The following is a 12,296-nucleotide window of genomic DNA, read 5'->3' as shown; positions in this document are numbered from 1 at the left end:
TTTCTAGTTCTTTCAAGGAAATTAAACATAGATACATTTGAAGAATCATTTTGCAGGTTTTGAAACCAAAAGGAATTACACGACTTAAAATTTGCTATTTTTGTCCATTATTTGGCAGTTTACCCATGTTGAAAATTGTGGCTCTGCTTCATTTGTTTCAGCTGATAAATACTACTCTTGGAAGCTTATTTAGTATCATTCTACAAAGACTCTTGTAAATGTCAGTGTGTGTTAAATTTTAGTTAAGTCAGTGGATTCCTTCAGGATCTATTCATAGGTCAAAGCAGTAGTTCTCTTGTTTTCTACTGTGATTTAAGGAATGGCTGCCCCCAAGAAAGCTTATTCAAAGGACACCAGAAATGGTATCTGCTGCCATTTATGTTAAAACACTATTTGCCAGTTGGGGTTCTTTTTTAGGTTTCTTGTTGAGAGAGAGAAAGTGCATGCATGAGCCAGTGGGGAAGGGACAGAGAGAGGATCTGAGTGGGCTCTGTGTTGACAGCAGAAAGCCTGATGTGGGGCTCCAAGTCAGGAACTGTGAGGTCATGACCTGAGCTGAAGTTAGATTGATCCACCCAGGCTCCCCTCAAGTTTTGGTTCTTTAACCATTATTGTAAAGACATTGCTTATTAACATGATCTTAAGATATTAGTATGTATTAAGACTGAGGTTGAGGATTGCTCAATTGAGGAATATTCATCTGATGGTTTTGAAAAATTGTCTTATGTACCATAGACTTCTTCCAAGGATTCCTTATGGTGCAAGTTAAAATGTAAGCTTAACTGAATTCTTCCTGAAACCAGTATTGCACTGTATGTTAACTAACTAAAATTTAAAAAATAAAATGGAAAAAAAAAAAAGATGTAAGCCTAAATCAACAAAATGAAGAGTATTGGTTTGGTAATAGCCACGAATTTTCTGTGTATCTAGGTAGTTCTTGAAATTAATACTTTTAATTTGCTTAGTTTTTAGGAAATTACAAGTAACATGAATATAATGGGTAATACTTAAATAATGGAGGTCCACACCTTTGGCAGATAATTGGTTAGAAAGCTGTTGTTTGTCTATCTAGTAATTTTTCTTTTGTTTAATGTGATTAAGGTAAACTTCTTGTGTTTGCTATTCAGGTACAGTAATTTCCTTTGGCTTGTTGTAAGTGGTGTTCAATGGTCCAGGAGTCAGAGAAATCCTGGCTTAGACTTAGCTGTGACTGTGATTGATTCGGTTCATATTTGTTATAGTTCCTCATCTGTAAAGTAAGAATTTTGGAGTCACTAATATTTTAAAATTTCCTTGACAGTACAAAATACAGTTGGAATGTAGATGAATGAATGTTTATGATGATATTACTCGATAGTGTTGGAAAACCACCATCATGGGATAAATGTTCTTCTCATATCCTGATTTTGCAGGGTGTAACTGAGTGTTATGAGTGTCATCCCAAACCTACCCAGAGAACTTTTCCTGGCTGTACAATTCGTAACACACCTTCAGAACCTATTCATTGCATCGTTTGGGCAAAGTATTTGTTCAAGTAAGAGTATATATATTTCTGGGTATATTTTCAGTACTGATGATAGGAAATGGGGCTGTTTTTATTTAAATCTCTTGGAGAGATTATGATGAATATTCTTTTATTTACTTATTTATTTTAAAGAGCTTATTTATTTATTTTGAGAGAGAGAGAGAGAGCACGAGCTGGAGAGAAGCAGAGAGAGAGGGAAGGAGAGAATCCTAAGCAGGCTCTGTGCTGTAGCATAGAGTCCAATATGGGGGCTCAAACTCATGAACTGTGAGGTCGTGACCTGAGCCGAAGGTCGGACGCACAAGAGTCAGACGCTTAACTGACTGTTCCACCCAGGCACCCCTAGATGAATATTCTTTTAAATATGGTGGAGATATTCGGTAGATTAAATTCAGTCAACATTGCATGCCTGTTTTTAATTCATTGGTTAAAAACTAATGGAAATTAAAAATACTTTTTACTGGTAACGAAAGTAATATATGTGAAAGTTGGATGCATCAAATATGGCAGCTGGAAGAAAAGTTCTAGGCTTACACACTTGAAGAAAGATGAACGTTAACGTGCTAAGGATCCAACTTAGAAAGACAGGATAAACTCCAAAGAAATTAGCAGGAAGGATATAATTGAGATAAGAGGGAAAAAATACTTTATCGAGTTCATCATGAAAAGGAGAGGAAAGATGAATAACTAAATGGAGAATGTAATCTCAGCATAGATTTAAATGATAGTAAAGAACAAAAGGATGATAATAAAAATACCATGCTGGTATACTGAAAATTTTAATGATCTGGATAAATTCATTTTAAAAAACTTTAAAAAACCCCAAAAAATTAATTAAAAAAGAAATAGAAAGCCTGAACTGTACTATGTCTTAGGGGAGTTTAATCAGTCGTTTTAATTCTTAGTAATGCAACAAACCTTTGTGAATTTACAGGTGATTTCCACTGAATTTACAAGTAATATATCATTCTAATAAGGTAAACTGTCCCAGAGACATTTTTTAAAAATGCAGTACTTCTTAGTTTTTATTATGGGACTCTGATGTCTTTGATAACAAAACCAGTTAAGGCCATAATGGAATAAAAGGAAAATTTCAGGACATTCTCATTCATAAACATAGATGCAAAAATCCTATACAAAATACTTGCATACAAATCTAGAATTGTGTAAAACAAAAAGTATACCATGACAAGGTTGTATTTATTCTAAGAATACAAGCCACAATTTAATACACATCATTCACTTCATTAAGAAAATAAAGAGAAACTGGGTAGCCTTCATAGATGCAGAAAAAACATTTGACAAAATTCAGGAAATACCCTTTCATGACAAAAATTGTGGGTTTTGTTTTTTTTTTTTAAGATTTTATTTTTAATCCTTTATTTTAAGTATTCTCTATACCCAACATGGGAATTTTACAACCCCAAGATCAAGAGTGGCACACTCCACCAACTGAGCCAGCCAGGTGCCCCTCATGACAAAAATTCTTAATAAAATATGAAGAAAACTTTATCAACCTGGTAAAAGATGCCTTTTACAAACCTACAGCAAACACTGTTTTTCTGGGAGCCTTGCTGGCTCAGTTGGTGGAGCATGCGATGTGACTTTTAATCTCAAGGTTGTGAGTTCAAGCCCCACATGGGGCATGGAGCCTAGTTAAAATTAAAACAGAGTTTGTTTGATTTTCTTTATTTTTTGATTACGGTATAATGTATATGCACTCAGAAGAGTATGCATATAATGGTATAATGATGAAATTTCACAAAAAATGTAAGCTTCATTCAGCAAACTTTTTTTATTTTTAACAGACTTTTTAGAACAGTTTCAGATTTACAGGAAAATTGAGAAGATAGAACAGAGTTCTCACACCCAGTTTCCTCTGTTAGCATCTTATGATACATATGTAACAATTATGGAACCACTACTGGTATCTTTATTAACTGAAGTCCATAGTTTATTTAGAGAGCCCTTCGTTTTTACCCAGTGTCCCTTTTCTGTTCCAGGATACCACATTACCATTAGATGTCTGTCATGTCTCTTTAGGCCTCCTTTGACTGTGACAGTTTCTCAGGCTTTCCTTGTTGTGTGTGACCTCCAAAGAAATTAGGAAGAGTCTGGAGGACTGGTCTGGAGGAGTACTGGTCAGGTATTTTGTAGGATACCCCACTATTGAAATTTTTTTTTTTCATGACGATACTATTATTTTGAGCTGTTGAGAGGGAAATCACAGAGGTAGTTAAATTGCCGTTTTCATCACATCATGTGAAGAATGTGTTATTGACAAGATTTATGACTGTTAATGTTGGCCTTGATCACTTAGCTAAGGTAGTGTTTGTCCGGTTTCTCCACTGTAAAGTTTCTCACTTTTTTAATGTTTATTTTTGAAGGAGAGCGAGGGTGCGAGCAGGGGAGGGGCAGAGAGAGAGGGAGACACAGAATCCAAAGCAGGATCCAGGCTCTGAGCTGTCAACACAGAGCCCGACGCAGGGCTAGAACTCATGGGCCATGAGACCATGACCTGAGCCTAAGTCGGACACTTAAACGACTGAACCACCCAGGCGCCCCTTTCACCCCCACTTTCTATATTGTGCCATGCACTTTGGAAGGAAGTCACTCTGTGCAGCCCACACCTAAAGAATGGGAGCTGTTTTCTGCTTCCTTGAGGGCAGAGTATCTATGTAAGTTATTTAGAGTTCTTCTGCCTGGAAGGTTTGTCTCTTCTCACCCGTTTATTGATTTATTCAATCATTTACATCGATGTGGACTCTTTGAATATATTTTATACTTTAGGTTATAATCCAGTAGGGTATTTTGTTGCTCAGATTGTTCTGTCTTTGGCCATTGGGAGCTCTTTCTGTTGACTGTGCTCTTAGACATATGCCATCAATGTGTGGTGGGGTTTGGGGAGCAATTCCTTGCTTTCTGGTACTAGAAGATGCCCCAGGCTCATCATGTCTATTTCCTGCCATAGTATCAGGCCTTTCTCCAAGGAGCCCTGGTTTCCTTTTATTGAAGAATGGCATTAGAAAGTCAGATCTGAATGTTCGCCATGCTATTACGTGTCATTTCTTTTAAGCCCTTTTAGCCAACAGAGCAAAAAAATCTTTTTATACTACTCTGTATGTATACACACAAATTTACAAACATTTCTGTTTCTAACCATCTATCTATATTAAGGTAAACATGAATTCATACTGGTGTCTCCCTAAACTCTAGTCCATTACTATATGGATCATTCTAGCTTCCTCCCCTTGCTTACCTGCACACTCCCACCCCCACCGGTCAGAAACCTCCATTATTTACCATTCATATGCTTAATACAAGCATTTTTTTTTTTTTTTTAACTTTTTAAATGTTTATTTAGTTTTGAGAGAGAGAGAGAGGGAGAAACAATCCGAAGCAGGCTTCAGGCTCTGAGCTGTCAGCACAGAGCCCAGTACAGGGCTCAATCCCATGAACCATGACCTGAGCTGAAGTCGGATGCTTACCCGACTGAGCCACCCAGGCGCCCCATACAAGCATTATTTTTAATGATGAAAGTTATAAAGCATCTCCTTTGTAATCTGAGATGGCATGAGGATGCCATTACTGCTGCTTTTATTTGGTGTTGTAATGAAGTTCCTAGCCAGCATAATAAAACAAAAAGAAAATAGAGGATTAAGAACTGGGAAAAGAAGAAACAAAACTGTTGTTTACATACTGTATAGTTTACATACTGTATAGTGAAAAGCTCCAGAGAATCTATAGACAAATTATTAGAAATAATGACAGTTTAGCAACATGGCCAACTAAAAGATGGCATGTCTGTATGCAGTATCGTGCCATTGGAAAATATAAAAGTAGATAACTCACTATAAAAGCATATAATTAAATATTAAAGATAATTAAATGTGAAGCATCAGAAAACATGAAATACCTGAGAATAAATCTTAAGATTTGTAAGACCCAGTGTGGAAGATTAGTGAGTACTGGCACATAAAAGGAAGTATAAAATAAAAGGAGAGAATGTGTCCTTGATCTCCAAGTTGATCTATAGATTCAAATGCAATTCCAGTTAAAATCTCATCAGAGTTTTTATTAGAATTCATTCAGCTGATTGTAAAATTTATGTCAGGAGTAAGGCCTAAACAAACATTCCTGAAGTAAGTTGAGGTGACTTGTTCTAATAGATGTCAAGGTTTAATAAAAGCTAAAAGGAAGTTACAGTGTGTTGCTGGTGCAGAGATAGAAAAATACACCATTGGGACAATGCAGAATTCATGACCAAGGTTGCATAGGAGATCCCAGATGAAAGAAGGGATTAAGTGAAAGGACAATTCATTATCAATGTGGAAAATACATTCTCTACTTCAAATAATATATGAAAATTAAGTCCAGATGGATAAGGTATTTAGATGTGAAAGGAAAAACTAAATCTTTCTAATATAGGGGGAAATCTTTATCCTTAGAGTTCATGAACGATTTCTTAAGACACATAAAGTGCCAACCACAAAAGAAAATATTGATTCATTCAAATTCATCAAGTGTCTTATGAAAAGACATTACATATGAGAAAATATTTGCAACATAAAATCAACTAAAAATTATGATGCATAATATATTCCTGTAATGAGCAAGAAAAAGACAACCTGACAAGATAATATGAACGGGAACTTTTCGAGGGAAACCCAAATAGGAAATAAGCAAATGAAGATATGTTCACCTTTATGACTAACTTGGAAAATTAAGAATAAAATCACAATAAGATACCATTTTACACTAAGTAGTTTGGCAAAACATTAAATTTAGAGAAGCAAATTGATAGGAACTCTTATATGCCATTGTGGGGGTGGAAATTGGTACAGTGACTTTGAGAACAAGTGGACATTTTCTTGTAAAGTGTATCAGGAACTTTGAGATGACTGCTTTTTTTTTTTTTTAATTATTTAAAGGATTCCTTTAAAAAGATACCTTTCTTATAAGCCAAGAACTTGAGGAAAGGTTGGAACATTATATTCCTGTAAATGTTATTAAATAGTTTATAGGGTAACTGAATTAACAAAAAAGAATTTCTGCTAATGTATTATTGTTTCTTAAGGCCTGTTAGTAGTAAAGATATATACTACCATGAAAAAAATGTCTCCTTGCTTATTCCTGCTGATTCCTAGATCACCCAGCATGTGGCAGGTGTGTAACAGTGTTTTTTGCATAGCTAACTGCACGTGTACTTCACAAATATTATTCTGGCCTTAGAATGTTATCCAAATTGGAATGTAAAAGCTGCTCACCTCTATCTCTCTGTTTATTTATTTAATTTTGAGAGGGAGAGAGAGAGCACGAGTGGGGGAGGGGCAGAGAGAGAGAGAGAGGGAGGGAGGGAGGGAGGGAGAGAGAGGGAGACAGAATCCCAAGCAGGCTCCACACTGTCAGCGCAGAGCCTGATGCAGGGCTTGAACACATGAACTGTGAGATCATGACCTGAGCCAAAATCAGGGGTTAGACAGTTAGCCACCCAGCCACATAGGTGCCCCTGCTCATCTGTCTCTTGCTCAATGATTTTAACTAGGAATTTGCAGTGCCAAGATGATAGGAATGCATCTAGGTCTACTAAAATTTAGCCTTCCTTGTGTTATGGTTGAAATGCAAGCTATCTTGCAAGATAGATGCAAGCTATCTAAACAGGTTGCTTTAATGCTTTTAAGTTTATGGAGTATAAAGATTTGGAATATTCTAAATTAGTTGTTTTGGGGGAAGTAAGAAAAGTAAAGATTTGTTCATAATATTTTATTGTACATAAATATTTCCTGCTCTTTTTGTAGCCAGTTGTTTGGGGAAGAAGATGCTGATCAAGAAGTATCCCCTGACAGAGCTGACCCTGAAGCTTCCTGTAAGTAGATTGGGATATGTTCTCTTATTTAGTGAGCACTACCTTTCTTTTACTAGCTTAATGTTGATAGCATAAGAGGAGAAAAAAAATAATTGCTGTTATGTGTTAGATAGTATATTATGTGTTTAAGAGACAAAGGAAGAGAGAATCCCACACAGGCACCCCTCCTGTCAACGCAGAGCCCGACACAGGGATGGAACCCACCAACTGAGAGATCATGACCTGAACTGAAATCAAGAGCCAGATGCTTAACTGAGTCACTTAGGCACCCCATATTATTTCATCTTTGAAAGACTGTTTTAAAGAGTGAGTAGTCCTGTTTTACTAGTGAAGACAAGGTGCAGAGAAATTTCATGAAGGTAGTAAATAGAGCTGAGAGTTGTTTTCAATCTGATTACAAGTCCATACTTTGAACTCTTCTATATGTGGCCTTCAAAAACTGAGGTAGGAAAAGATGCTGATGAGCATATTGTTTTCCTTTCTCTTTGAACTTAGATTGCGTCATGTGCAGGTGACTTCCGTGAATGGCTTTTTTTCCCCAAAGGTAGATGAGAGCTTAGTTTTACATTTACAGCTGAAAATGAAATAGTGTTTGTTTTGTAGGGGAACCAATGGAAGCTGAAGCCAGAGCCAGAGCATCTAATGAAGATGGTGACATTAAACGTATTTCCACTAAGGAATGGGCTAAATCAACAGGATATGATCCAGTTAAACTTTTTACCAAGGTTCGATTTGCTTTCTTCATAATTATGGATAGACTTATTCTGTTTTAAAATAGTACATGAAATTGAAATATGCTTTTTATGCCTAATGACGTCTTAATAAGTTGATCGGTGTCATCAGGATAATCAGGTTTTACATTTTTAGCTCTCATGTTAAATCGGTATCTCCATAGGAATTAAAATTGGTGGCTCGCTTACACACTCTTGGTCGTCTTTCCTTCCCTCACTTTCACTGAACTTTCTAGTTTTCCTTATAACTGACCTTTGATTCCTGCTGTTTCTTGTCTTATATCCTTTTCCTGCTCAAATCCCTTGGGAATTTGATTGACATGTACTGAATTGCTCTTGAATTCCTAATCCTCTCGTTCTTGGCTGAATCCCTCTTCATTAGTATATATTATTTGCCTGCTGAATATTTCTGGAGAAATCTAGAAGACTTTTAATTGGCTCTATCTAATTGTAGCCCAGGTAGGTCTTCATGTCTGTGTTTTTAAAAGTCTTTTCACTTCTTTTGTCTTCACTCCCCAGCAAGTTTATCATAATAGATACTTGAAGATTTATCAGCTTTTCTTAAAAGTGCCTGATATATGCTTAACATCCACACTGAGCAGATGACCTTAAGGATATATTAACAGGTTTAAACCATTGGACAAAATGTACCTGTTAAGAGAATGTCCCACTTCATGCAAATTCTTTTCCCCTCTGCTGTTTGAGAGGTATCTCTTGGAGTAAAGGTTAATTCTTCTACTTTTCCTTCTCCTTGTGCCTTAGTCTTACAATTTTTCTTTATCACTGTATTTTGCTGATTTAATTACAGTATGTTTTGGTGTGGATCTGCTTTTGTTGATTTTGGTGGGAGTTCTGTGTCCTCCCTGGATCTGAATATGTTTCCTTCCGTAGATTAGGGAACTATTGTTTCTTCAGATACATTTTTTGCTCCCTTTTTCTCTCCTCTTCTTCTGGGACTCGTAGGATAGAATGTTAATTATGTTTCATGGAGTCACCCAGTACCCTAAGTCTATTTTCATTTTGTATAATTCTTTTTTCTAAAAGACAGTGACCTTTTAGGTCACTGATTTGTTCCTCTGCTTCTTCCATCCTGCTGTTCATTCCACCAAATGTGTTTCTCATTTTCTGTGAGATGATCTGAGCTGAAACCAAGAGTCGGACACTTAACTGACTGAGCCACCTAGGTGCTCCTGGTTGACTCTTAAACCTATTTCATTTATTTCTTCATTACAGCCTTTTCTTTGGAAAATGGATTTTGATTTTGATTGTGCTTAAAATGTACTTTATTATAGATGGTGACAATATTTTCCAAACTGGTGTCTGTATACCTATTTCCCTTCCAGTTTGAGCAACAGTTGAATGCCAACATAATCTGAAGTATATCTCCAGTCTGTTTAGTAGGTAACTAAGCATCTGCTGTGTGCCAGTCACCACTCTGACAGAAGATATAGTGGTGAACAAGAGAGAAAATAGGGCGCCAACTCTTTCTAGGTAATTCATAGTTCAAAGGGAAAGTTAAACATATAGCAAGTAATACATTCAGAATGTTGTGATAGTAAGTTCAGATTGATTGGAACCCTTTGATACTAAGTAGACTTAATGTACATATTATTTAATGTTGTTAGACCTAGTATGCAGGTTCAAAAGAGGCTTTCCAGAGGAAGTGATATTTCAACCCAAGACTTTAAAGAATGGGGGGGGGGGGGGATAAGAATGCTACGTATACAAAGAAAGCCTCAGGTTGAAAAACTGAAACAGTGCCCATTAAAGGGGAAAGTGGGAAGAGGGCTGGAAACATAAGCTGAGGCTAGATCAGGCAGGACTTCCTAGGTCATGACAAGGATGTTATACCAAGGCAATGGGAATCCATTAAAAGGTAGTCTATAGGATTACTATGAGAATACAGTGGGTATGCTGTGCCCTCTAGGTCCTGATAATTCCTATTGTAGTCTTATATGGGAAGGTGCCTTCTGGGATTGTGCAATGCTAGATCTGAAGTACAGCCCATCTGTATTCCCAGTGGAGCGTGGAGGAAAAGTAGATTGAATAGGACTTAGGATGTTTAAGGTGAGGAACAGTGAAGAATCAGGAATGATAACTGGGTTCCTACTGAACAGGGTGCCATTCTCTGAGATAGGTAAAGTGGGAAGCAGGTGTGTTGTGTAGAGGTTAGAGGAAAGGAGAAGGTGATAGAATCAATTTTGAGATTCCTGTGGAATATTAGAGAAAGGACAGGTGATTCTAAAGGCAAGCAGAGAGGTTTAGACTGGGATTCATAGGCCTATAGAAAGAGAAAAGAGCATGAAGATGGTTTAGTACAGAACTCTGAGGGCTTCCCAGTCTTTAATAATTGGATAAAGGGCATGGATAGAGCTTGTTCCTGGAAAACCACACTAATTCAACATTGCCTGGGAGGCTTTCCAGCCAAGTGCTTAAGGTCCTCTACAAAATGTCTCTAACCACATTTGTTACCCAAATAATAATGTGCTTCTCATTTCCTTATGTGTGCACCCATTTCAGATGTTACCATCTCCTTGAACTCTTTATTGATTCTTCTAGAACAAAGTTCCTACTAGTACTCAAAGCTATGTGATTTTTGCTCTAAATTGTATTCTATTTGTATATTTGGCTGCTTTTCTAAAGGTTTAAGGATGTTTAATAAATATTGATAGAATTGAACATATTTTGATAGAACTAGTTCTGAATATTTTTATTAAGCCAATTTTAAATTAATAGCTGACACAATAAGTGTATTGACTAAATCAACTGACAATAGGAAATGCAACTGAGGAAAAAGTAAAAATACTAAAATCATCTGAAATTCTACAGGATAGTGCCAAACAGGCACTATCCCAAAACAGGATTGTTTTGTTTTTGAGCTTCTGGGGCGGGTTGAAATAGTAATTGTTTTATTTTTTAACTTTGAGGGTGGGAGCAGACCACGTTTCCAAGATGTTACATATAGGTGGTTAAGAGCTGGTTTTGAGTACTTTTAAAATGTTTATGCTTTATTGCTGTATACCCATGAACTTGGAGGTATTACTAACTGGTATCTCTAGGCTCAATGATTTTATTCAATTCTTGTGGAGCTGGTGCATGTTTATTTAGCTCCTTGATTGGTGTGATTTTGCTTCTGATTGATCTTTGGGGCTTAGGTGTGCCTAGGGGAGGTGACAGGTGCAGTGAGCAGTGTTCAGAGTTCCCTTTCTCTGTTTTCCTCAGAATTTCTGCTTTCACTATTTCAAAAGCGAGGTTCTGTGTAAAAATTTCTTTCTATACAAGGTTTAAGTTTTGTGGGGTTTTTTTATCTTTTGGAAATTGTTGATCTGTTAGTATAGAGCATGACCTTAAATCAGAATATTCTATGGTGTAATATTTGTAATCAACAATGATATTGCTATATTTTATCAGCATAGGGGCTGTAGGATTTATGAGATTTTTTTTAATTTTGTTTTATTTTTAAGCTTTTTAAAGATGATATCCGGTATCTGTTGACAATGGACAAACTGTGGCGGAAAAGGAAACCTCCAGTTCCGTTGGACTGGGCTGAAGTACAAAGTCAAGGTAAAGACTTTTATGAGGCACCTATCTGGCTCAGTCGGAAGAGCATGTGGCTCTTGACCTCTCAGGACTGTGAGTGTAAGCCCCATGTTAGGTGTAGAGATTACTTAAATAAATAAACTTAAAAAAGAAATTCATTTTAGTCTCTGGGATACCGAAATTGGTAATTCTCTTACCTGAAATCTTTAAATACCTTGAATTTCATTGTAAGAAATTCTAACAGTTTAGAAACATATGATGAAGGGAGATCACTGGAAATCTTATCACCTAGGGAAATAGCCATTATTAACACTTAGGGAATGTCTTTGTAGTTCAGCCCTGTACACAGAAACAAAGAGGACTTTTGTACATACTTTACTCAAGTTGAATCATACTATTCATATATTCGTACTTGCTGTTTCCAGTATTATTTAGCTAGTGCCCCTTGGTTAACCTTTGTTTTGTATTTTCCCCGAAATAAGGTGTTGTGCTAAGTATACATGCACATACATCTTTGTACCTTTGTGTGTCTCTTAAAGATTTAGTGTATTTGTAATTTAAAAAAATTTTTTTAATGTTTATTTATTTTTGAGACAGAGAAACAGAGCATGAACAGGGGAGGGGTAGAGAGAGA

The 12,296-nt window shown here is 36.4% G+C and overlaps 1 protein-coding gene across 2 annotated transcripts in view; it reads left to right on the top strand.

The window, feature by feature from the left end:
• Window positions 1-12,296, top strand: part of UBA2 (ubiquitin like modifier activating enzyme 2) — a 40,177-nt gene that overhangs the window by 7,594 nt on the left and 20,287 nt on the right. For both annotated transcript variants that reach the window (XM_042968747.1, XM_042968746.1), the window contains exons 6-9: window positions 1,413-1,534; window positions 7,324-7,391; window positions 7,995-8,116; window positions 11,587-11,686. In XM_042968747.1, coding sequence (XP_042824681.1) covers window positions 1,413-1,534; window positions 7,324-7,391; window positions 7,995-8,116; window positions 11,587-11,686 — 412 coding nt within the window. The remainder of the gene's footprint in view (window positions 1-1,412; window positions 1,535-7,323; window positions 7,392-7,994; window positions 8,117-11,586; window positions 11,687-12,296) is intronic.

Source organism: Panthera tigris, chromosome E2, assembly GCF_018350195.1.
Source record: "Panthera tigris isolate Pti1 chromosome E2, P.tigris_Pti1_mat1.1, whole genome shotgun sequence".
Classification (NCBI taxonomy): domain Eukaryota; kingdom Metazoa; phylum Chordata; class Mammalia; order Carnivora; family Felidae; genus Panthera; species Panthera tigris.
Note: the sequence above shows the minus strand (reverse complement) of the source record. Positions and strands in the feature narration are given on the sequence as shown.